Here is a 23,710-nt window from a genome sequence, read left to right on the forward strand (position 1 = left end):
ATTTACAGTATAATGTGAAAAATTATTAATATACCGATGGCAGGTTTAAAACATATTCTGTACAATTATTCATAAAAAGTGGTCGATTTCGGTTTTATCTAATACAATTTTCCTAAAAATGGTTAAATTAACTGAAAAATGTAAATTTTGAACGAAGCTGTGGTTTGATCTTGTTTATATCTGACACAAATGTTAGAACATAAAAGAAAATTATCTTTATCAAATGACCGATTAAAGGTAACATCAAATACAAATATAAAAAAAAGTTTTCAAATTTTCGGTAAAACATTTAAACTAGTACGGACCAACCATTTGTTTATCCTTATTATTTGTGGTAATTACCCAAGATAAGATTTTTTATCTTCCTTAACTGGCCAGATAAAATGTTTTTCTCAAAATTCAGAATCAAATATATTATTTCCGGAAGAAACATGCCTGTAAAATGGTCGGTCCGGGACACATGTTTTATTTGAATTATTTGTTACACTCTATTAGATTTTCAGTTTACATGAAAGAGGGACGAAAGATACCAAAGGAACCTATCACTTTAAATGTTTGTAGCTCTTTGATAACATGTTCTACATACAATCTTCTCTTTTGTGAAAAATGTTATATTCTCGTTTGCGTCTTCGTTTCATCTGTTGCAAACTTAGAAGTTCTACCGTTTTATATGGCGCGTAACCAGAGGGTCGGTGTTTGGATAAATACTATCCGCAAGAAATTAACAATTGTCTGGAAAATCAAATTCCATGCCCGGTCCTATAGGTTTCATTTGCTGGTTGGTAAATGCGCCATTGTTGTGACCTAGAAATCGAGAATGTGTTTATCAGATATTTTTTCTGTTGTCTTTAATAATCTGCAAATACATAGGGACGTTTCCAGCCCGGTAGTCAACTTCAGTGTTGACATGAATATCAGTAGTGTGGTCATTTTTTTTTATAAATTTCCTATTCACAAAACTTTGATTTTTTTTAATCTATAAAATATGGTCGATTTAGGTTTCATCTAGTACAAGTATCCAAAAAGTGTTAAATTGTCAACATATCTGTGTCTGGTTCATGTTTATATTTGATACAATCGTAAGTCGTCTAAGAAAATCATATTGAACAAATGACCGATTTACAGTTTCAGTTTACATGACAGTTTCAGTTTACACGTCAGCACTTCGGTGTTGACATGAATATCAATTATATGGTCATTTTTATCAATTTTCTGTTTACAAAACTTAGAATTTTTCGAAAAACTAAGGATTTTCTTACCCCAGGAGTAGATTACCTTAGCCATATTTGGCACAACTTTTAGGAATTTTTGATCCTCAATGCTCTTCAACTTTGTATTTATTTGGCTTTTTAACTATTTTGATCTGAGCGTCACTGATGAGTCTTATGTAGACGAAACGCGCGTCTGGCATATAAAATTATAATCCTGGTACTTTTGATAACTATTTACACGATAGTGTCACGCTTTTAGCATGTTACGAACCCTTGCAACAACTCATTAAGGGGTATATAGGTGGCCCGTTGCCAAGCAAAACATATGTCCCTATCCACTACATCATCATTTTCTAGTGGCAGTCCAAATTCCCGCCGACTATCTTTACGGATGGACTCTAATACAAGATTTACATATTGTTAACTTGTTATCGTCCCGAACATATCATCTATCAAAGTCTTCAAATTCATGTTAAGACAAAACGTGTTAAAAAAATACAGAATTTGAGCAAACATTACATCCGGGTACACAAAGATTATAAACACACCTTGAAACTTGTATCAGACGTGAAAGGAGAACTGTAATTAACCCGAAGACCAATTAAACCCTTCAATGTAAATAACTTCTTTACCAACTTTTGGGAATGGCACTTGTAATACCATAAACATACCCAATAGGTAAAACCGATAGAAGTTAAAAGATACCGGAATAAGACTTGCATGATAGAATCAAATCAACATACTAAGTTAAAAATGTGTAAATGGTTATTTTTATTTACAAAGTAAGTCTTAACTTTGACATGTAGTTAGAGCAAGCTTAGCTTTCAGTATAGCCAGTATAAGAAATCATAAATGGTCATTATATCAACAAAAACAGAACCTTATTGCAACCGTCACATCTCCAGATTACTCTCTATACCTTTCCGATGTCCTATCATCTTACATTGGATCTCCAGACACAAGTACAGTCCAATCATCTGAAGATCACTCTAAAAACAGAAGTACAGTTCCATCGTCTCAAGTTCCCGAGTAGAATTTTATATTGCACGAGCTTGCGATATATGTTCTACAAGGGACAATATTCCCAAACATTCATACAATAACACTTATTGTAAAGCAATATGATATTTGAAAGTAAAAATTGGTTTAAACTAAGATTTGGTTGTTGATAACGTCATGATTTTTGAAGATTTATTGAACGCTAACTTTTGGTTACGTTCTGTGGGAAATATTATATTGCTATGCAATCAAATCAAAGTTTGCATTGGTTGGTAGTTGATTTAACCAGGAAGATAACTCCAATTTTTAAAGATTTTTTAAAGAACAAAACAAATTACTATGATTGCATTGTTTTCGTGTCTTAACTTATACTTAACTACGCCACTACACAACTGAAAGTATTGCAGCATATACGCCAGCTGTAGTTGCACTTTCTAAATTTTCTTTATTATATTGTAGTTACTGGTTCGTGCGTCACACTTGTTGGATGTCGAGGCTTGTATAAAGGGGGGGGGGGGGGGTAATCAATATCTCATATCCCATTAAGTTTTTGTCCTAATATCCCATATCCCTGTAATGATTACCCCTAATATCCCAATAAATACTTTTTACAAATATCCCGTATCCCTAAAACTATTTTGAAATATTCCAAGAAATCATTAATTCATTCCAAAACCAATTTTGTATACAACATTCGTAAATACATGTTGTATGCATTGTAGTAAGGATGTGGGCTTTTTCACAGAGAAAAGTTAATCATTCAGAATTAATCAGAGTCCTTTAAATTTTAATCTACATGTCTCTGGAATAACCAATATATATAATTGATCTATTATTAAGCGTTTGTAACGTCAGTGGATAAATAAAATGTTACTGTAGAGATGAGCATGTTATTCAAGAGGGGCCTGATGGGGGGGGGGGGGGTGGGGGTCTCCTCACGATTCACGAGTTGATTTTTTGTCAATCACAAGTCACAGAAAATAAATTTCCATGATCACGGATCACGAAAATATAAAAAGAGTATCACGATCATATCTTAATCTCTAGAGTGTGCACTTTGTTGTGCCAGTCAACACCAAAAAGAAAAATAGGATTTCTGTTTTAATCTCAGAAAGGGCCGTTTACGAGCATGACTCAAGTAAATATATATCCCGGGGGAGGGGGTACTGACAATCATTTTGGATATAACTGTGTCGAAAGCACTTGCAAAATTATACCCTGTTCTAACAGAAAAAAGTTGAAAAACATACCCTGTTCTAGACATGCTCAGAAAATGTATACCCTGTTCTAGACCCCCTCAGAAAATGTATACCCTGTTCTAGACCCCCTCAGAAAATGTATACCCTGTTCTAGACCCCCTCAGTAAAAATGTATAACCTGTTCTACACAGGCTCAGATAATGAATTTTTCCACAGGAATCTTGAAATTTTATTAAAAATTCTCACACCCATTTTTCACGTTTAAGGGATAAAATTTCAGATTCCTGTGCCTTTTCTAACTAGCTAAAATACGTGTCAGGAATATGTGAACCTGTTCTGGACTGTTATGTTAAAAAACAGACCTTGTTCTAACCAGCAGGTCATGAAAAACAGACCCCGTTCTAACCAGCAGGGCATGAAAAAGGGACCCCGTTTTGCGGCACACTCATGCCACTAAAATTATAGGAAGTAGCCCCCCCGCCCGGATATATATATGGCATATAACATATATTTATATATTTAATATAGATATTCATAGATGTGGCAGGGTCAGATAAACAGTGGGGTCGGATCAACTGGGGCCGTCGGATGGACTAAGGGCTGAATTGACCTTATAAATAAATACATACATTATTATAGCAGTGACAATTTTTAATACCTTGTAAACTACACCCTTTTTCTATTTCGGTAGGCTCCAACTCCCTTGTCGCCTGCGTGGAAATGCCGTATGTTTTGACACCTTCTTTGGTCTTCTCCAATCATTCATAATGTGAATAGTCACTAGTATACTAGTAATACAAGAATCACATCTGTGTGATTCTTTTAGATAGTCCTCGTACACAATTTGAAAATTTGCGAGCAAATTGTATCATTAGTGGTGTGTCGTCGTTTAGACTATGCATCAACTGAAAGGGACAGACAAATACTAAAGCTAATTTTGTACAAGATAACTTCCTCCAACTTTATGAGATCAGAAAAACTGGATGTAAAATTTAGCAAAACAAGTATTTCCAATGCTAAAAGTGTATCCCTGTATAACTTACACTGTAAAAATGACATTTCAAAATTTATAGATAGTAGGCTTAAAGGTGCTGGTAGACCTGAATTTTTAGAAAAATATAAAGATTTGACAATGATACTATTAAATCTTTTTGACAGTTGTGAAGAGGGACTTCGATCTCATCCCAGACTTATTTGTGACACTTTATTTTTGGAAGCTAAGTGGATGAATATGCCAAGGGCAGTCTCAATTTTGAACCAAGTTTATGATATTCCAATCAAACTATCTACAGCTTATACTTATACTAAGAATTATAAGTCTGGAACACACCAATCGAAAAGACACCAGCATTCATCAGTATCAAATATTTCGCTTCATAAATCAACTAGAGACCTCAACGTTAGTCACTCTATCAACTCTCATTTTTGTACGGCTGATGTTCAGTATTCATTAACATATTTTCACTTGTATGAAGGATCAGTTATAGCCAGGGATAACAAAGCCAAAGTTCACTGTGATGTGGAAGTGGTGCAAAGGCCCTCGAATTCTTGGGTTAAAGTTCGATACTGCGAACACGATTGGGAGAAATCAACAGACAATTTAAGTAACGTTTCAAAGGAAGAGGTTCTACTATCTGAACTTGATGGAATACCAATGGTAAAAACAAGAGTAAATGGGCCAGGTCTAACATTAATTACGGCAAGTTTTTTTGAACCAGAGTCCTGTTTCAGACATATGAATGAACTTTTATTTGTTATGTCTTTAGATCATTTTAAAGATCATTTTATTAAAAATGACCAATTTGTATCGCAATTGTTGGTAACAGTTGATGGAGGAGGGGATGAAAGGCCCAGAAATAAATTAACCCATTTTATGGTTATTCTTTTGAGATGGCTTTTGGACATGGATAAAGTAAAAACAATATCATATGCTGAGAAGGATTCAAAGCTTCACTCTGTTGAACGAGTACATCCCGCAGAAAATCACGCACTGAGCCAAAATGGAATAATATCTTCCCATTCCGTGTATGAAAATGAAAATAATGAAGATGGATTTGTCGATTATGCAAAAATGAATGCAAATATGAATGCTGCTGCAAATGAGGCTGTTAACCGTATTACAGGGACACCCTTTTGCCATACCCCTTTAAACAGTCTTCGTGCTCCAGATGTAGACAACTGGGTGATAAAGCCAGAATACGAATCGAAAATCAGAGCATTTTTGTCGTCAGATACTACAGATAACAGAGTCAAAACAAATTTTGTTTTAAGTCCAAGAGGAGACATTTGGAACAAACTTTGTTCAATGTACAATTTATCTGAAGAAAAGACAAAATCTGCTATACATTTATATAACTCAGCTTATGAGCCTGGACATTTTTGGCAACAGCATTATGCATTCACTGTTTATAGGCCAGATAATAATTGGCGGGGGGATCAGGTCAGACGTTTTGAGATTCAACCGATCATTGATGTCGGAAAACTTCCCGAATTTCACTATCTTCCCTACACTCAAGTCGCCAAAATTGTTGATTATTTTGAAACTGAAAACATTGAAATGCCCCTGTGGTTGAAAACTCAAGATTTTTACTTGCCGTCTCGTAATTTGATGTTTTTGTATAGTGAACATCGTGAAAAGTTGGAAGATGCTGATTTTGTAAAATCTATTAGTCAGTTGATAGGCATATCTGTTAGTGAAATAGAAAAATACTTGGCAAATACAGAGAAGAAAGAGAAAGAGAAAAATGCATACAAAGAGTTAATGGAAAGTTTCAAAAACTCTCCTATTGGAAATTTAAGTATCACTGACTTGAAGTTAGTTCTCAAAAAGATGAATGTTTCAGTTCATACCAAAGTCACTCTTAAAGGTGAACTACTGCAACTAGTTGAAGATAATTTGAAAAAAACTGGGGGGTGATTTAGAAGACTATATGTAAAGGGTGTAGTTCACAAGTGTTTTAATATGACTGAATATTGTGAACCTAATGCATGTATATATTGTAAGGCCTAAAAAATCCTGTGTTTCTGACAATTAGACCAATCCTAATTTTTAATAGTGCATACCCTATTAAAGTTTTGTAGGCAATTTTTGAACAAGGCCTGTTAAAGTCGAGTCCACCATGCAACCTATATAAAGTTTTAAATAGCATAAAAATGCTGGGGCCTCGGTATCCAAGTGGTATAGGTAGTAAGCTGGTCCACACCTGTACAGGTCACTGGTCTGTATATGCTATGGTCTTAAGTTCACGCCTCACTTCAGACATTTACAATAATGGCTGAGTGCAGTCGACTTTTCCTGTACGTGATAAAGTTTGTCGTTACTCACCCGAGGTCGGTGGTTTTCTCCAGGGTACAGCTTATGTGACAGTTAATTAGTTACTGACCAAATGTCATGGTTTTCTCCAGGGTAAAGCTTATGTGATAAGAGTTTGTCGTTACTCACTGAAGATCAGTGATTTTTTTCGGGTACTCAGGTTTCCTTCACCAGTGACACTGACCATGCTGACAGTTTAATTGATTATACATCTTGCAAATTAAGTTCTAATTTTCAACAGTTTAAAAGTGCCCAGGTGAGCGATTGCAGGTTGCCAGGAGTGTCTATTGTTTTTGGACAGGATGTTGAATAGGTCTGTCATCAGTGTCTGTCCCAATGTTATTTTGCGTGCTTTCTCAGAGATCCCTTTTAACAGATTCTTTTAATGTTTGAATAGAGTTTTTCTTTTGACAAAATGTAGACAAAGTTCCTGGTCCCTCCTTTCCCATTAAATTAAGGACAACAAAAAATGGACAGGAATTCAATAATACTTATGGGTTGACTTGTATAATATATCATCTTGAAGATGAGGGAATTTACATTTGGATTTTAACCATTGAAAAGACCATGGGCCCCATCGTAAGAATATTGAGACCCTACATATGGGGATAAAGGGCCAGAAATATAAATTTTGCATTGTATCTGCTTGAAGATAATGGAACGTAAGTGTCAAATGTATTGGCTTTTTTTTTACCCCATGAACCTCATTGTTAAGAACTTGGTCTGAAAGATTGAAATGGCCAAAAGTGAAAATAATCAGATGGAAGCCTTATAATGCTGCAATTGAGGAAAGCAGATTTTTATTCAATGTCTAAAATCTGTTTTCTGCATTTCTTAGTATCAGCAGTGGTGTTAGTAAATGTAGAATAATATATTGTCATAACATGCATGAAAGGTAGCAAATGTAGAATAATGTCTAGTCATTAAAGGTAGCAATGTAGAATAATATCTAGTCATAAAGGTAGCAAATGTAGAATATATATTATCTTGTCATAAATGTAGAGTACAGTTGACTCTCGTTATGTCACACTCAAATGGACCGGACGATTTACATTAACAAAATTTGAGCTATCAGGAGTAAATTTGGTTATTTATTACTGCAGCAGGTCCAGAATTTTGTATGAGTTACCAGAAATTTTGACTTGTAAGGCCAGACTTAAAAAAAATCTGTTTGGGGTTCCCCACCCACCCTCAAAAGGGTAGCTTAGGTAGGTAGGCAGATTTTTTTTTTTACAAACACTGAACTTCATCATCATTTTGAGACTATTCAACTGATCAACCACATTTTGAGATCGATATATGAGCAAATTTATTAAAAAGAAAATTATGCCATCTAGATGCCAAAAAAGGTTTTGGGTAGGGCCAATTTTGGTGGGGCAGGCGTAGAACCCCAAACAAACCTCTTTTTTTAATTAGGCCTAATGTGTTTGAGATAACAAGAGTCAACTGTTTATATTATCTATTATGTAGATAAAAAGGTAGTAAATTTAGAGTATATGTTATCTAGTCATAAAGGGTATAGTACAACAAGGACAAACTTTGAGAAATTACTGGTATATGGTAGATAAATTACTTTCTTGCTGAAAATGTAATTTTTTATAGCCATTAAAGACCCAAAGTATTAAAGTATTTTGATCATGTAAAAATATCAGTATACCGCTTTCTTGAGAAGCTAGTACCGCCAACTTCATAATTTGTCAAACGAGTTCGTATTTTGATACCTATGTACGTATAAAGAAAATATTAGTTTTTAGAATTTTACTTTGGTAAGTGTCAAATGACACTGGATCCTCTAGCTGGTATTTTTAATACTTCATAGTGTGTACATTCATTTGCAGGGTATGCTTAAAAAAAAGGTTTGTGCTCCTACAAATCTGTGTTTCTTAATCAAACTACTTTACACTACTGCTCAGGTGGGTTTCTGTCCTGTTGATGTCTACCCCACCCTTCGTTTTGTTAATATGAAGTACCACATTGCTTAAATATAGGCTAAGTATAACAGGTACATTGGTAATTCAACATACATCTTCATTATGAATATTTAAAAGACCTAAGCCTGAGGACCCTAATAAGAAATTTTGGACCCAAAAGGGGAAAAGCAACCCAAAATTTAAATAAGTTTTAAAAAAAAGGGTCAAAATTAAAGGTAATTTTAAAATGGCTTGTAACATATCTCTGTGAAGGTAATTGAATGTATATGTAAAGTATGACTATTCAAGAACATGGTCCCTATTGTAGGTAATTGTTGTGCAATAGGGGGCTGGGAAGACACAAGTTCAAAAATAAAATATAGGTTTGCATTGTATGTACATGAAGATAATGCATGTTACATGTCAATTATGACAATTTAAAAAATCTTAGAACATTTGGGCCCAAAAAGATCCAAAATTGAAGAGTTGATTTTACTGACTGATGCCATATAATGAGTCCATTAGGCGAGTAAATTTTCTCAGTTTGTCTTTGGTTGTACTGTGTTTACAGTCATGTAAATAGAGTTAGTTTGTTTTTCTTGTTAAATTTTATTGGAAATTATTTTTATATTATTTTTTTACTTCAAAAGTTTATTCTTGTTATTGTATTATTCATGATTTTATTGACTATTAAAATTGGTTCCGAATTTTAGCCTTTTTGATTGCCTTTGACGTGTTATTCAGTAGTAAATAGGAGTGATCAAGTTGCATTCCTAATTAAAAATATGGTATATCATCTGTAATCGTTCTTGTCACTAGGAAATACTGAAGATGCTGAAAAGACATTGGCCCAACAGAAAATACACTAACAAACTGAAAGCTAAGGTTTAATTATTACAAATCCCACTTGAAGACTGTAAGCTTTAGACAGGTCTGGATATAATTTTTTAGAAACGTTTGCATTGCTTTATTTTGATTTATTGACAAATCTCTGTTCAAGCTTAGCCCATATTGTCCACCATGGTGTTACGGCCAGAAATCGCCTTTAAATTGTAGCCAACAAAAGACACAAATCAATAGTAAAATTTAACAATATTTAATATACAAAAGTTTACAAAAGGTATTACACAAATATTACTGTTAACTTAACTGTCAAAATATGAGTCCAATCTGTTATCTTTATCTGTATCCGGAAATCTTTCGGAATCCAATTTGAATATTACGTTCACTACTTATGTCACAATCCAGTATGATGTTGTTTGTAGAATAAAAGTGTCAATCCAAATGCTGTGAATACTAATGTCTATCAATGTCTATGTCCAAGTTTAATTATTGGAATTTAACTTTAGTGTCTGTATATATAGTGTTGTCATGGAAAATTCTAGAACACTCTATAATGGAACATTGTGGAAAATCCTGGAAAGTTACAACGGAAGTTTCTGGAATAACGTAGAAGTTTAAATTACGCATCTTTTATAAGGATCATTCTAGAAAGTTCCAATCATTCTGTGATTGTTCCAGTGATTCCTAAACTGCACAGTTATAAGATTATTTGGTAAACAACTATCAGGCCATACAACACAAATTAGGCCAACATAAATAAACATAATAATAATTACAATATCATAACACCTCCCCCCTTAAAAGAAGTTTTAGTGTAACAAAAACTTATCATGAATAATATGAACAAAAATACATAATATATACAAAGTGATTTAATAAGCTCTAGATAAAGCATCAGCTATTACATTATCTTTACCCTTAATATGTTTTACAATTACATCATATTCCTGTAACAATAAACTCCACCTAGTCAACCTCTGATTCTTGTTTCTCATTTTATGCATGAAGGTGAGAGGATTATGATCAGTATAAACAAGAATAGGATATACAGTGGGATTCAAATATACATCAAAATGTTGAAGTGCTGACAACATTGCAAAACACTCTTTTTCAATAGTTGAATAATTTTTCTGATGTTTATCTAATTTCTTAGAAAAATATGATATAGGTTTTTCAACATTATCATCTGTCTCTTGATATAAAACAGCTCCTATTCCTACATCGCTTGCATCAACGGCAAGTTTAAATTGTTTTTCAAAGTCTGGAGTAATCAGAACTGGACTATTAATTAAAAGTGATTTGCTATTTTCAAAAGCTTTTTGACAATTTTCGCTCCAGATAAATTTAGAATCTTTCCGTAAAAGATGAGTCAATGGTTGAACAACAGTAGCAAAATTTGAACAAAATTTTCTGTAAAATCCAATCATGCCTAAATATCTCATAAGTTGTTTTCTATTTGTAGGAGGTGGAAATTTGGAAATAGCTTCCACTTTAGCCATAATAGGTTTTACTTGACCTTGGCCAACTGTATGCCCTAAATAATCAACAGTGGCCTGACAAAATTCACTTTTACCAAGATTAACAGTAAAATTTGATTTTGACAATCTATCAAAAGTATCATACAAATGTGTTAAATGCTGTTCCCAGCTATCACTACATACAATAAGATCATCAATATAAGCATAACAACAGTCTAAATCTTTTATAACATTATTGATCATTCTTTGAAATGTAGCTGGAGCACTTTTCATGCCAAATGGCATTACAGTATATTGAAATAAGCCATCTGGTGTAACAAAAGCTGATATTTCACGAGCTCTCTGTGTCAATGGAACTTGCCAATAACCTTTCAATAAATCAAATTTGCTCACAAATTTTGCTTGACCAATATTGTCAATACAATCGTCTATCCTTGGAATCGGATAGGAATCAGATTTTGAGACTGAATTTACTTTTCTGAAATCAGTCACGAAACGAAAAGTTTTATCTGGTTTTGGCACAAGGAGACAAGGAGAGCTCCATTCACTGTTACTCGGCTCAATAATATCATTGTCAAGCATATATTTAATTTCTTTTCTCATAACTTCAAGTTTGAGTGGGTTGAGTCTGTAAGGATGTTGCTTAATTGGAGAAGCATCTCCGACATCAACATCATGACAAACAGCAGTGGTTTTGTTTGGCACATCTGGAAAAAGATTTTTAAAAGAAAATACCAAAGTTTTTATTTCTTCTCTGCGATCAAAAGACAGATGTGCAAGTTTTGAATCTAAATTTGACAAAATTTCTGAATTTTTCAATCTAACTGTCTCTTCCATAGTTTTACAACTAAAAGTTGGTTCAATTACATCTGGTTTGTCATGATTGTTCTCAAATTTAACCATGCCTAAAGTGGCAACTGGTTTATTATCACATAGTACATTAGTACGCTCAAAATATGGTTTTAACATATTAATATGACACACTCTATTTTGTTTGCGCCGACCTGGAGTTTTTACAATATAATTCAAATCATTAATTTTACTCTCTATTGTATAAGGACCACAATATTTAGCCTGTAAAGGATGTCCAGGGACAGGCAGAAATACAAGTACCTTATCACCAGGCTCAAAAACTCTGTCCCTGGCATCTTTATCATACCATATTTTCATCTTGTTCTGTACATTTTTCAAGTTTTTCTGAGCAATTTGACAAGCAGTATACAATTTTTCTTTAAATCTAGATACATAGTCTAAAAGATTCAAGTCAGTATGTTCAGTAAGCCACTTTTCCTTAATCAATTTTAACGGTCCCCTTACAGTATGACCAAATACCAACTCAAAGGGACTAAATCCAAGGGATTCTTGAACAGCCTCTCGAACCGCAAAAAGTAGAAAGTGAACTCCATCATCCCAGTCTCTGTCAAATTGAAGACAAAAAGTTCTAATCATGTTCTTCAATGTTTGATGAAAACGTTCTAAGGCAGGCACCTTGAGATTCTGGATGATAAGCACTTGATCTGTACTGAGCAATCCCTAACTGGTATACGACTTGCTGAAATAAACCTGACATGAAATTTGATCCCTGGTCGGACTGTATAGACTTAGGAAGTCCTACTAATGTGAAAAATTTGATCAAAGCTTTGACGATAGTAGGTGTCTTGATATTTCTGAGCGGAATAGCTTCAGGAAAGCGGGTAGATGTACACATGATTGTCAATAAATATGCATTTCCACTCTTGGTCTTTGGTAAAGGTCCAACACAGTCAATTAGAACTCTGCTGAAAGGTTCGTCAAAGGCTGGAATAGGCAGAAGTGGTGCTGGTGGTATTTTCTGGTTAGGTTTACCAACAACCTGGCATATATGACATGATTTGCAGTATTCTGCAACATCATTTCTAAGTTTAGGCCAGTAAAAATGCTGCAACATCTTAAGGCAAGTCTTCCTTATACCTAAGTGCCCAGCCAAGGGGGTGTCATGGGCAAGACCAATAATTTCTTGCCTATAAACTTTAGGCACCACCACTTGGTATAGCACTCTCCATTCCTCCTCTGGGGTAGCATCAGGAGGCCTCCACTTCCTCATTAAAATACTGTCCTGATGGTAATAGCATTCGGCCACTTTGTCTGCTTCCTCCTGTGGTTGAGCCCTCTGGCTGAGCTGAAGAACCTCAGGGTCTTTATGTTGTTCTTCGAGTAAATTCTTTCGGTCTAATGAATGGCTGTTTACATCTGGCCATGGCATAATGACATTTTTGTTAACACTAGGTGGTTTTATAATGGCCTTTTCTGAGTTACCAGGATCTTCAATATCAGCTATAAAAGTGTCAGAAAGGTCCATGTAATCAAACTTGTCTTCTTGCAAATTCTCATTTTGTTGTTTTCTAGCCATCGCCCTAGTAACAACACAAGCTGGATACAATTCAGCATCATCTTCAGGTGATTTAACATCCACCACCGGTTCACTGGTAACAATTGGTTCAGCAACCACTTTGTTCCTAGCTAGATCATTTCCTAGCAATAAGGTAACACCCTCAACAGGGAGATTAGGACGAACACCTACAACAACTGGTCCAGTTATTAAATCTGACTTCAGATAAATACGATGGAGAGGAACATCTATACAACCTAACTCTACACCTTGTAACAAAACGGCGGCACCAACAGAAGTCTTCTCGGACAAAGGCAACACACCTTCTAACAATAAAGACTGAGAAGCTCCAGTGTCCCGTAAAATCTTAATAGGCTGAAGAGTGGTATCATCAACAATAGAAACAAACCCATCAGACATAAAGGGTTTGTATTCCTCCATGTAATCACAAAAACTAGACTTAAAAGCCTGACGCGCAGGGCATTCCAATGTACTGGTAATATAAGGTGTCGTACAAGCACTGGTCTTCGGCTTATTATCTCGTTCATTCTTCTTCTGGAGTCTAAAACAATCAGCCATCAGGTGACCAATCTTCTTACAATAAGCACAAGTCAGTGACTTCTTCTCAAAAGTATCAAATTTTGGACTAGACACATTATAACTGGACTGACTCTTATTCTGTGCAACAGGCTTACTATCAGTACGCTCAGTGCTTTGATTTTTGTAATTTCCACTTGAAGTATTAACATTTTGACCCTTGAAACTTCTTTTATGTGAAAGGGTATAATTATCTGAAATAACAGCTGCATCATGTATTGACTCAACAGTTTTGTCGTCTAAATGTGTTTTTAAGTCTAAATGAACACATTGTTTGAACTCTTCTAATAACATCAATTGTCTTAGGTTATTAAAATCGTTACCTGTTTTCTTTGACGTAAGCCATTTATCAAAAAGATCTTCTTTTTCTCTAGCAAATTCCACATAGGTTTGTGAATCAAACTTTTTATATGATCTAAACTTCTGTCTATATGCTTCTGTTACTAGCTCATAAGATTTCAAAACTTCCTGTTTTACCGTGTCATAATCGGAACTTTTTTCTGATGGAAGTGCAGAGTATATTTCAGCGGCCTTCCCCTTAAACACACTTTGTAGCATTGTAGTCCAATACGGCTTTGGCCAATTCAAATTACGAGCAATTTTCTCAAACTGTGGAAAATATTTATCAACTGTTTTTTCACAAAATCTGGGAACCAAACGTATATTTTTTGCTGCATCAAAATAATCTGATTTTGGCTGGACCTTAGTGTTGCTTTCTTCTTTGACCATTTCAATTTTCAGTTTTTCCATCTCTAGCCTTTCTCTCATTTCAAGTTCTTTTAATTTAAATTCATCTTCTTTTTCTTTTTTCTCCATTTCTAACCTTTCCTTCATTTCCAGTTCTGCCTGTTTTAATTTAAATTCATCTTCTTTTCTTTTCTCCATCTCCTTCATTTCCATTTCTTTTAATCTAAGTTCATGTTCTAATTCAAGCTGTTTTAACTTAAAGGCGTCAATAGTTTCAACCTTAAGTTCAAGAGCCTCTTCACCTAAAATTTCTGCGTCAACTAATTTGTCTATAACCAAATTTTTAATAATTTGTTTTCTCATAGATACTTTAAAAACTAATTTCAGTTGTTTAGCAAGCAACACTAATTCCTCTTTCTTTAAATTATCAAAACTCTCCAGGTCTGGCGTTTTCAAAAATTTACCGGCGTCAAATGCCATTTTGTAGAATTTTGTTGGCTAGTTATAATACAAATATTAAACAAATTTTGAATAAAATATTTTTAAGATCCCAGGACGAGCCCCCAATTTCTGTTACGGCCAGAAATCGCCTTTAAATTGTAGCCAACAAAAGACACAAATCAATAGTAAAATTTAACAATATTTAATATACAAAAGTTTACAAAAGGTATTACACAAATATTACTGTTAACTTAACTGTCAAAATATGAGTCCAATCTGTTATCTTTATCTGTATCCGGAAATCTTTCGGAATCCAATTTGAATATTACGTTCACTACTAATGTCACAATCCAGTATGATGTTGTTTGTAGAATAAAAGTGTCAATCCAAATGCTGTGAATACTAATGTCTATCAATGTCTATGTCCAAGTTTAATTATTGGAATTTAACTTTAGTGTCTGTATATATAGTGTTGTCATGGAAAATTCTAGAACACTCTATAATGGAACATTGTGGAAAATCCTGGAAAGTTACAACGGAAGTTTCTGGAAAGTTACAACGGAAGTTTCTGGAATAACGTAGAAGTTTAAATTACGCATCTTTTATAAGGATCATTCTAGAAAGTTCCAATCATTCTGTGATTGTTCCAGTGATTCCTAAACTGCACAGTTATAAGATTATTTGGTAAACAACTATCAGGCCATACAACACAAATTAGGCCAACATAAATAAACATAATAATAATTACAATATCATAACAATGGCAACATTTTCTACATATAGATACACCAATTTAGGTACCATAGATTCAAAGGTGATTTGTAGACGCTTCTTCTCTAAAGTTCTTTGACTGACTGCTCTGATAATTTGTATACAAGTTTGCCATGATGACCAGAAGAACATATTTGTGTTCATAATGATTTTGGATTTTTTGTCCGATTCAACAGACTGTCATTTTTTGCCTATAGGTACACTTGAGCACTTTGTGGAAACAGATAGTCCCACTGAAATCCTTATAAGAATTGGTCTGATATTTGATATACAAGTGCCCCATTAAACACATGAAAAAAACCATTTTATTTTCATTTGGATTTCTGGACAATTGACACATTAACTCGAGTTTGTCCATTCGTATACAACCATTGAGGTCATATAATGGTGCGCATCTGTCGTCGTCATCGTATGTTAAAAGATTGGTGTCCAGTCTCCAACTTTTGTTTGCCTTGACCAATCCTTTTCAAATATTTATGTAAAGTTACTAATGACAAATGGAAGGTCAAGTCCGATCATGTGGGTCATTGCCTTTCCTGTTTCAGGAACAAGGGGCCCAACATGGCTGAATTTCATTTTTTTAAACAGAGTTGTAATATATTTATATGAAGGTAAATGAAGTCATCCGTCCTTTTTATACTGACTATGACTTACTATCGGTTTTTACATTACCTTTGGACAATGCTACGGGTGGAGCAGGAAATACTTACACTTCCAGAGCACCTGATTTCACTCTCGGTTTTTATGAGAGTTCGCATTGTCCATGCTTTGGTTTTCGGTGTTTGTGTTTCGTGTTTGTTCCCACTCCTTATTTTCTTTCTTCGTGTTGTCTTGTCCCTTGATTGTACGAGTTTTGAATGTGACTTTGGTATGCTTCTTGCTTTTCCTTATATCGCTGATGGCAATTTAAAGCGTGTCGGACCTAATGATCAGGAAATAAGTGACCCAAAGAAGAATTAAAATGGCCAAAAATCAAAGTCTGTACTCATTATGATAAATATTGTCTTTTTCACTAGTAGTACATGTAGCATCCATTGTGTTGTCAATTGTTCAAAACCAGAAGAAAGTCCTTAAATGATGGAATTTTAAAAATGGAAACAAATCTATGACTATATGTCAAATTCTGTCAGATACTTTTACAACTTATGATGGCATAAATTAAAGAAGTAAAGACTCAAGTTTAACTGACAAGTATTACCTTGCCCAAGTTGCTGTCAGTTGTCTGGATTCCTGGTTCAAAAGAATTTGTTTCTCAAACCGGAGCACATCAGAAGTTTATAAAACAATTTGGATTACTACCACATTGTTTATATTACAATAAAAACAATGACAAAACTTCACAGTAGTTCAACTTTATTCTGTTTTAAATTTGATATATTAAGGTTCACTTTAATTTAGACATTCAGTAGACCAAATACATTCTCACATTACAATATGATATGAATGGTGTAAAAGGCTTGTATTAAACCTTGAAATATTTTTTGACCATGTTGACAATACATTATATTATAATAATTAAAATAATAAGTTCAAAAGGATCACTAGTGTTAACATGAACAATATATATTACTCTTTACCATTAAGTTTTAAAGTAGGGCCATAGAGAGCCTGTTGATTACATTTTAAAGAATAACATTGTAATAATTAACTCAAAATATAGGTGAACTCCATAAGCAATCACTTTAACTGAACACCAAAAAACAACACAAAAAATATTAAATTTCTCAGCAAAGAGCAAAGAATTTCTTTATGGGGCTTGGTCTCTCTCAATACTGGTACTATTTAACTTAAGATTTTTATTGCTGAAAGCCTAGGTTTTGCAAAAAAAAAAAAATCTATGGGTGGTGGGTTTCAATGATTTTTTTTTTAAGATTCTATAGGTTGTTGGTCTTGACATAATCTAAATTCTATTGGTGGTCGTTTAAAAATTTAATTGATTTCTATGGGTGGTGGGGGTTATAAAAAGTGCCGTCCCTTAGGGGGGGACATAGTATTTTCTGGAACAGCCCTGAAAGGAATCAGAGCTTTGCATGAGAGAGATACATTCCTTAATTTATAATAATTTATAATACTTTACAGGTTTCATTAAAAAAAACTAGAGGAAAGAGGTACGAGTAGATGTGTGTTAAATTTTGAGCAGAAATGTTGTAGGACTACATTCTAGTGTTTTTTTTTATATCATTGTATAGTTGTTAGATGTAAAAGTGCATCTATAATGGGTTTTGTGCATAGTTTATATGTCTACTTTTTGTGCTATATGAGTGTGTTGTAGTTTGGTTATGTTATTTATAACTGATAAGAATGTTAAGGATATGTTTATGTTGTTATATGAAAATGTAGGAGAGTGTATGTATAAGTTTATATTTGTTGAGGCTCCTCACTTGTGACAGGCGTAAACATAAGGCGGGGATAACATTTTTTTTTTATCTCAACCCCCTCTCTCTTAACCTCTGGCTAATGAAGATAAACACACATACCAATAGGTACAGTAAAACTAAGTGCAAAAGTCCAATGACAGAACAGGAAACACAGGAAAATAAACAAAATAACACATACATAAACAAAGGACTACTAGCAGTTACTGACATGCATGTCCTCCAATTATTCCATTGTAGTGGCTTTGAGAATTTGCATATATTGGGTGAAAGTTAAGATTGATGGATTGATTGTTGATTACTTTACGCCGCATTTTCACTAAAAGGCTATATCGTGGCGAGACCGAAAACAAACCACCAAAAAATGAAAGCCAATACAAACACATTGACGAGATGTATAAGTACCGAGCCAGGTCAAACGGATATCATATAAAACCAGGACAGGATAATTGTTTTTCTAGCTTGGCTCCTCCTCCACAACACAATATTTTTTTCTGAGCTCACAAAAAAGAAATCATAATAAAATAATATGTTATCCAAAGACGGTGTATGGTCCAAAACAATACATTGTGGATTCATTTATTACTGTGGGTACCAATTTTCGTGAATGAAGTAAAAAATCTCATGTTCGTGGAAATTTGATTTCGTGGTTTTGCCGAGGTCTGCATACTTACCTATAGAAAACTTGTCATTCGTTGAACACTTAATTTCGTGGTTCACCTGTACGAAAATTGGTACCCAATGAATAATAATGAATCCACAGTATATGTATTTTAATATGGCTTACACATTCAAATGCAATGACTTTCCATAGCATAAAAATTATCAAGACTATTCACCTGACAAGTTAACACATCATGTGGTGCTTTAAACCTGAAGTACACTGACAAAGGTGAAGATTTTGGGGTCAAAATATGAATTTAAATGTAATTTTGGTCAAGTCTAAAAACTGCATTCTTGATAATTAACTATGCTATGCATTTTTCACTTAAATGATGTGAATATAGGAAGTACAAAATTGTTCAGAATGTCTTAATTGAACCTATCTTTTGTTGTTTTATACAGATATATAATACCTTCTGATTTCAGTGCAGATCTGAGAACAGAAGTGAGATTTTTGGCATACACGTAATCCAGAATCTCAGTGGACATTTTTTTCAACAAATTTTTTTCAAGCATGTCATGAGCAATGATGTTTCCCCCAAAATTAATGGTAGCAAGAAGGTTGGTGATCAGCTACAAAAAAATTAAATAACAAAATAATGTAATTTATACCGTGAAAATATAGGAACACATCATTATTTAAATAAAAACAAGGTACAGTCAGCCCTGACCTGGGTGGAGTGTGTTATTCATGAAGAAGAAGTTGAACTGGACACTTTGTCAGAATGGGTTAAAACTATCAGGTCTCTGATAAAACGTCGCATTAACAAGTTAAAAAACTGTTGGAACGATCGACCTTAGTCCGTTTTCAAGACAAAGAGGCCATGAAATGTCTATCATCTCATCATGATAAGTATGTTGTTCCTGCGGACAAAGTTTCAAATAATATTGTCTTTGTATGTAAATCGTATTACTACGAATGTCTTGTAAAAAATAAGGTATAAATGGGGTAATCCCACATACAAAGACATATCATTTGACAAGGATGAGATTTTAGCAAATCACAAGTCCTTCGTGGCTTCAAAAAACATTACCCTGAACACCAAATCGGAGGACTTACCTTGTTTGTATTGGATACCAAAGCTTCATAAAATTCCGTACAAACAAATTTGGATTTGTCTAAAGAAGCAATAAATTCCAAAGCAATAATATTGCATATGCTTCAGCGGTAAATATGAATGCATCAGGTGACAAGCGGAGAGTGGCAGCTATGTAACTCAATTCATCCCCATCAGCTGCCTTTGATCAAGTAGTAATAAAAGTCTCCATACATGATTGAATTTGGACATCTCCTCATATCTTGATTCCAGTGCTTCTTTTTTGGACTTGAAATTGCAAGAGAAGTTTTCCTTCTACACATGACAACCTAATTTAGTAGTACACACTAATGTTATAGTAAGGGTTTAATTCATATATATCATTATATAAATTGGGTTATGACATCATGCGAATGATAAACATTAAAATGGAAATTATATAAAGGCGATCTTATGACAGAGATATTATAGATAAGTGATATTACATGCTCACATTATTTAGAAATAAATGGAAGGATAAAAAGTCAAAAGGAAAGCTAGGTATATGTTAATTAACAGAGCATTAACAAAGTTTTGAACTTCCGAACTACTAAGTCAAGATGATGTGAAAAAAGCTCACTGATCATGTAACAAATTCTCTAAAAAATCTAAAGTTGGACACAAAAAATACAGATGGCTTTAGCACTTGAGGTAGTCAATGTGACAATAATTGAAAAGGGATGTTTTCAGATTGATTGGTTTTACGCTAACTGGGAGGCTGGTTATTCTTTTGCAAATAATTTGCATATTAATACAACTGGAAGCCAATCATATTCGAATGACCATCTCTCTACCTCACACATTCTTTCTTTTCTATTTGAACAATTAGTTTATTTCTGCGAATTTAGTGGACATGTTCATAAATAAGGACTCATTTGTACTTTTGCAGCAGCAGCTTATAGAAAATACTAACGTGAGAGAAAGTGTACAAAATTGTACACAAAATATTTACTTTGAGATATGCATATTTTCTATCAGTATAATGGAATGTATGGAAGTAAACATAAGGGTCTTAGAGTAGAAGAAAATGTATTTTTAAATGTGACTGAACATGTATGCTAGAAGGTTCCATCCCCAGTAGAAAATTTGTTTTTTTGGTTGATTTGAATGAGGTAAATCCTATGGACTAAACATGCAGCGATAGTGGGATATACGATAGACATTCTCATCCTTCGTTATTATTTAAAGCGACATATTCAAATGATGAAATGGTAAGACTAAAGATATGCATGACAACGCTATAAATATAGACGGGAACTTCTTTGTGAATTAATATTACAGTGAGAAATTTGCTAGAAGGACCAACGATATACGAATCAATTTCAGTTGCATTTCATAATTTTGTTCGAAGAGGGTTTACGATGTTGCCACTTGAAACTCAACCATCTGACAGAATAATAATAGCAAGAAAACCACGTCCTAATAACATCAGTACACAGTCATCAGTTAATCAGCTCTTATAATTATTCTAAAAGTATTCACATAGAAAATTGAATTAAAAACAAAGGATTATGATAAAATATACTGGATTGGTTCTGGACCCGATTGATTTTAAAAGATCAAACAAGATGAGAGATTCATGCTCTATAGATTAACACCTGTTATTTAAAGGAACCAACTGAAACACCAGAATAGACAAAGGAAACATCAGATCAACAAACGGAAGCACAAAAACAACCAGAGGAAACACAAGAACAACAAATTGAAGCACAAGAACAAGCAGAGGAACACAAGAACAACAAACTGAATCACAAGAACAACCAGAGAAAACACAAGAACATCAAATTGAAGCACAAGAACAACAAACTGAAGCACAAGAACAAACTAAAACACAAGAACAACCAGAGGACATTTTAAGTAAAGTTATACTTTGCTACTGTCTTTCATGTTGCAAGTTCATTATATTTACAAAATATTCACACATAAATACATGAAATAGGGAACTGCTGAAAGATGATCTTTATAAATCACAATTAAATAAAACAGAAAGGAAATATTTCAACTTCTTTACTGTACTTTCAACATTGACAGAAGTAATAACACAATTTATCAGGAATCTTTGGGGGACAAAATTAGTTGTGGGAAATACGGATTAATTTTTTGTTTTGTTTCAGATGATTTTGTCCTGGTGGAACTTCCAATAGAAAAAAACATCAAGAACAAAGCAATGCATTGGAAAGGTTGGTAAACAGTAGTATTTTGTTAAAATATTAGAGTTCACTTGTTCCAAGCTTTTGAAAGTATGGGCCTTAAAATTTATTTAAATAGATCCCTGTACTTTAATCACATTCTTGTTTTGTCATGCTTGACTATATTGATTTGATATTTGGTATACATATATAACTTTGATAACTATATATAGATTAACATGACAAGTTACAGATCAAGTTTGTATTTTGTTTTTTGGGGAACAATGCATTTTAACTGGATGTGGACTATGTATTGCCATGCAATACTCTTAGAATGCTGGATACTATCCTAGCTGGTCTGTGTCCATACTTGTTTTTTTTTCTCTATTTATTACATACTTAGATTTAAAAACCAACGAAATCAATTATATTTTGTTTTCAGATCATCAGTGTAGCAGAAGGTATTGACATATTTTTATGAAAAAAAATAAAAACGGAATGTTCATTTGGCCAGAAGTTCTTGACAAAAGTATTGTAGAAAGAAGAAGTGCAAAGAAGAAACTGAAACCACCTGCACTTTATTCGTGTTAAGTGTTCAGCTGCGCACACCTAAATAAGTAGCTTTGCGTCAACGATCTCTCGTGTCGTTTAAGCATCGGGTAGCGGCTAAAACAACGATTCCTAAAATATTGTCGATTAAAGGATACATCTAATACCTTATATAAATTATCAATAAAGAAAGTGACTGATTTAAGGTGAGATGTTATTAAAATGAAAATAGTGGCCAATTTAAAGAAATGTCTAAGAGCTAAGACATTGAAGAATTTAAGGCTACATGTCATGAGGTTATCTGGAATAAACTTTTCAACGTTAGAAAGGTCAGCTAGACTAAGACATAAACATTATGCACATAAAATCAAACTCAAAAATGAAATTATCCTCATAAAGAAAATAGATGCAGGTAAAGAAGGTGTCATTATCACTACTTTCAAATTGTTTGGAATGTGTATACTTGGCCTTTAATACATGAGCAGGTTTATTAGATCTACAATTGAAGCTAATTCTGGTCAATTAGGCTATTAATAGATCGAGTGCTATAAATATCTTATCGACTTAGACTCAGTCTAAAACTTCCAAGGCATAATAATAATCTCAGAGAGTACAAAATATTATACTTAAAATAAAGAATGTAACAATACATATATTGCAAATTTAAATACTTGTATAAAGCTGTATTATAAAGTTCATCTCCCTTTGGCATCCGTCCGTCCCCGATATACACACCGAAATAGGTTGTATCTCTTATTGTGTAAGTTGTGCCTGACATGTAGCTATAATTGACATTTCTTCATGATTCGAAACTGTTTGAAGTTTGCCTTTTGATTTTTGATTTTCCTTTTTGAATTTTTCTCGGAGTTCAGTATTTTTGTGTTTTTACTTTTTATTCATTACATATTGTATTTTAATAATATCTTATGTTTATATCACAGCTTCTGTCCAATAAGTCAATTCTAACATTTATAAAATATTGAATTTATAACCTATTATTCTTTTTGTAGATTCTTCTAACATAGATGATATGTGATGTTGTCACAGTGACACACGAAGATTTGTTTTCAGAAACAGCAGAGATTGCATCTCTAGAGACTT

At 33.6% G+C, this 23,710-nt stretch overlaps 1 protein-coding gene across 1 annotated transcript; it reads left to right on the forward strand.

Annotated features, from left to right (window-relative positions):
- Window positions 1–4,373: 4,373 nt before the first annotated feature.
- Window positions 4,374–9,353, forward strand: LOC139494217 (uncharacterized). The gene is made up of 2 exons (XM_071282390.1): window positions 4,374–7,617; window positions 7,652–9,353. Exon 1 carries the CDS (start codon window positions 4,374–4,376, stop codon window positions 6,324–6,326), a length of 1,953 nt encoding a protein of 650 aa, XP_071138491.1. The 3' UTR covers window positions 6,327–7,617; window positions 7,652–9,353.
- Window positions 9,354–23,710: the final 14,357 nt, after the last annotated feature.

The sequence above is a fragment of the Mytilus edulis genome, chromosome 11, assembly GCF_963676685.1.
Source record: "Mytilus edulis chromosome 11, xbMytEdul2.2, whole genome shotgun sequence".
NCBI lineage: Eukaryota > Metazoa > Mollusca > Bivalvia > Mytilida > Mytilidae > Mytilus > Mytilus edulis.

Coding starts and splice junctions, on each gene's coding strand:
- LOC139494217 (XM_071282390.1), top strand. CDS start 4,374: ATGAGATCAGAAAAACTGGATGTAAAATTTAGCAAAACAAGTATTTCC.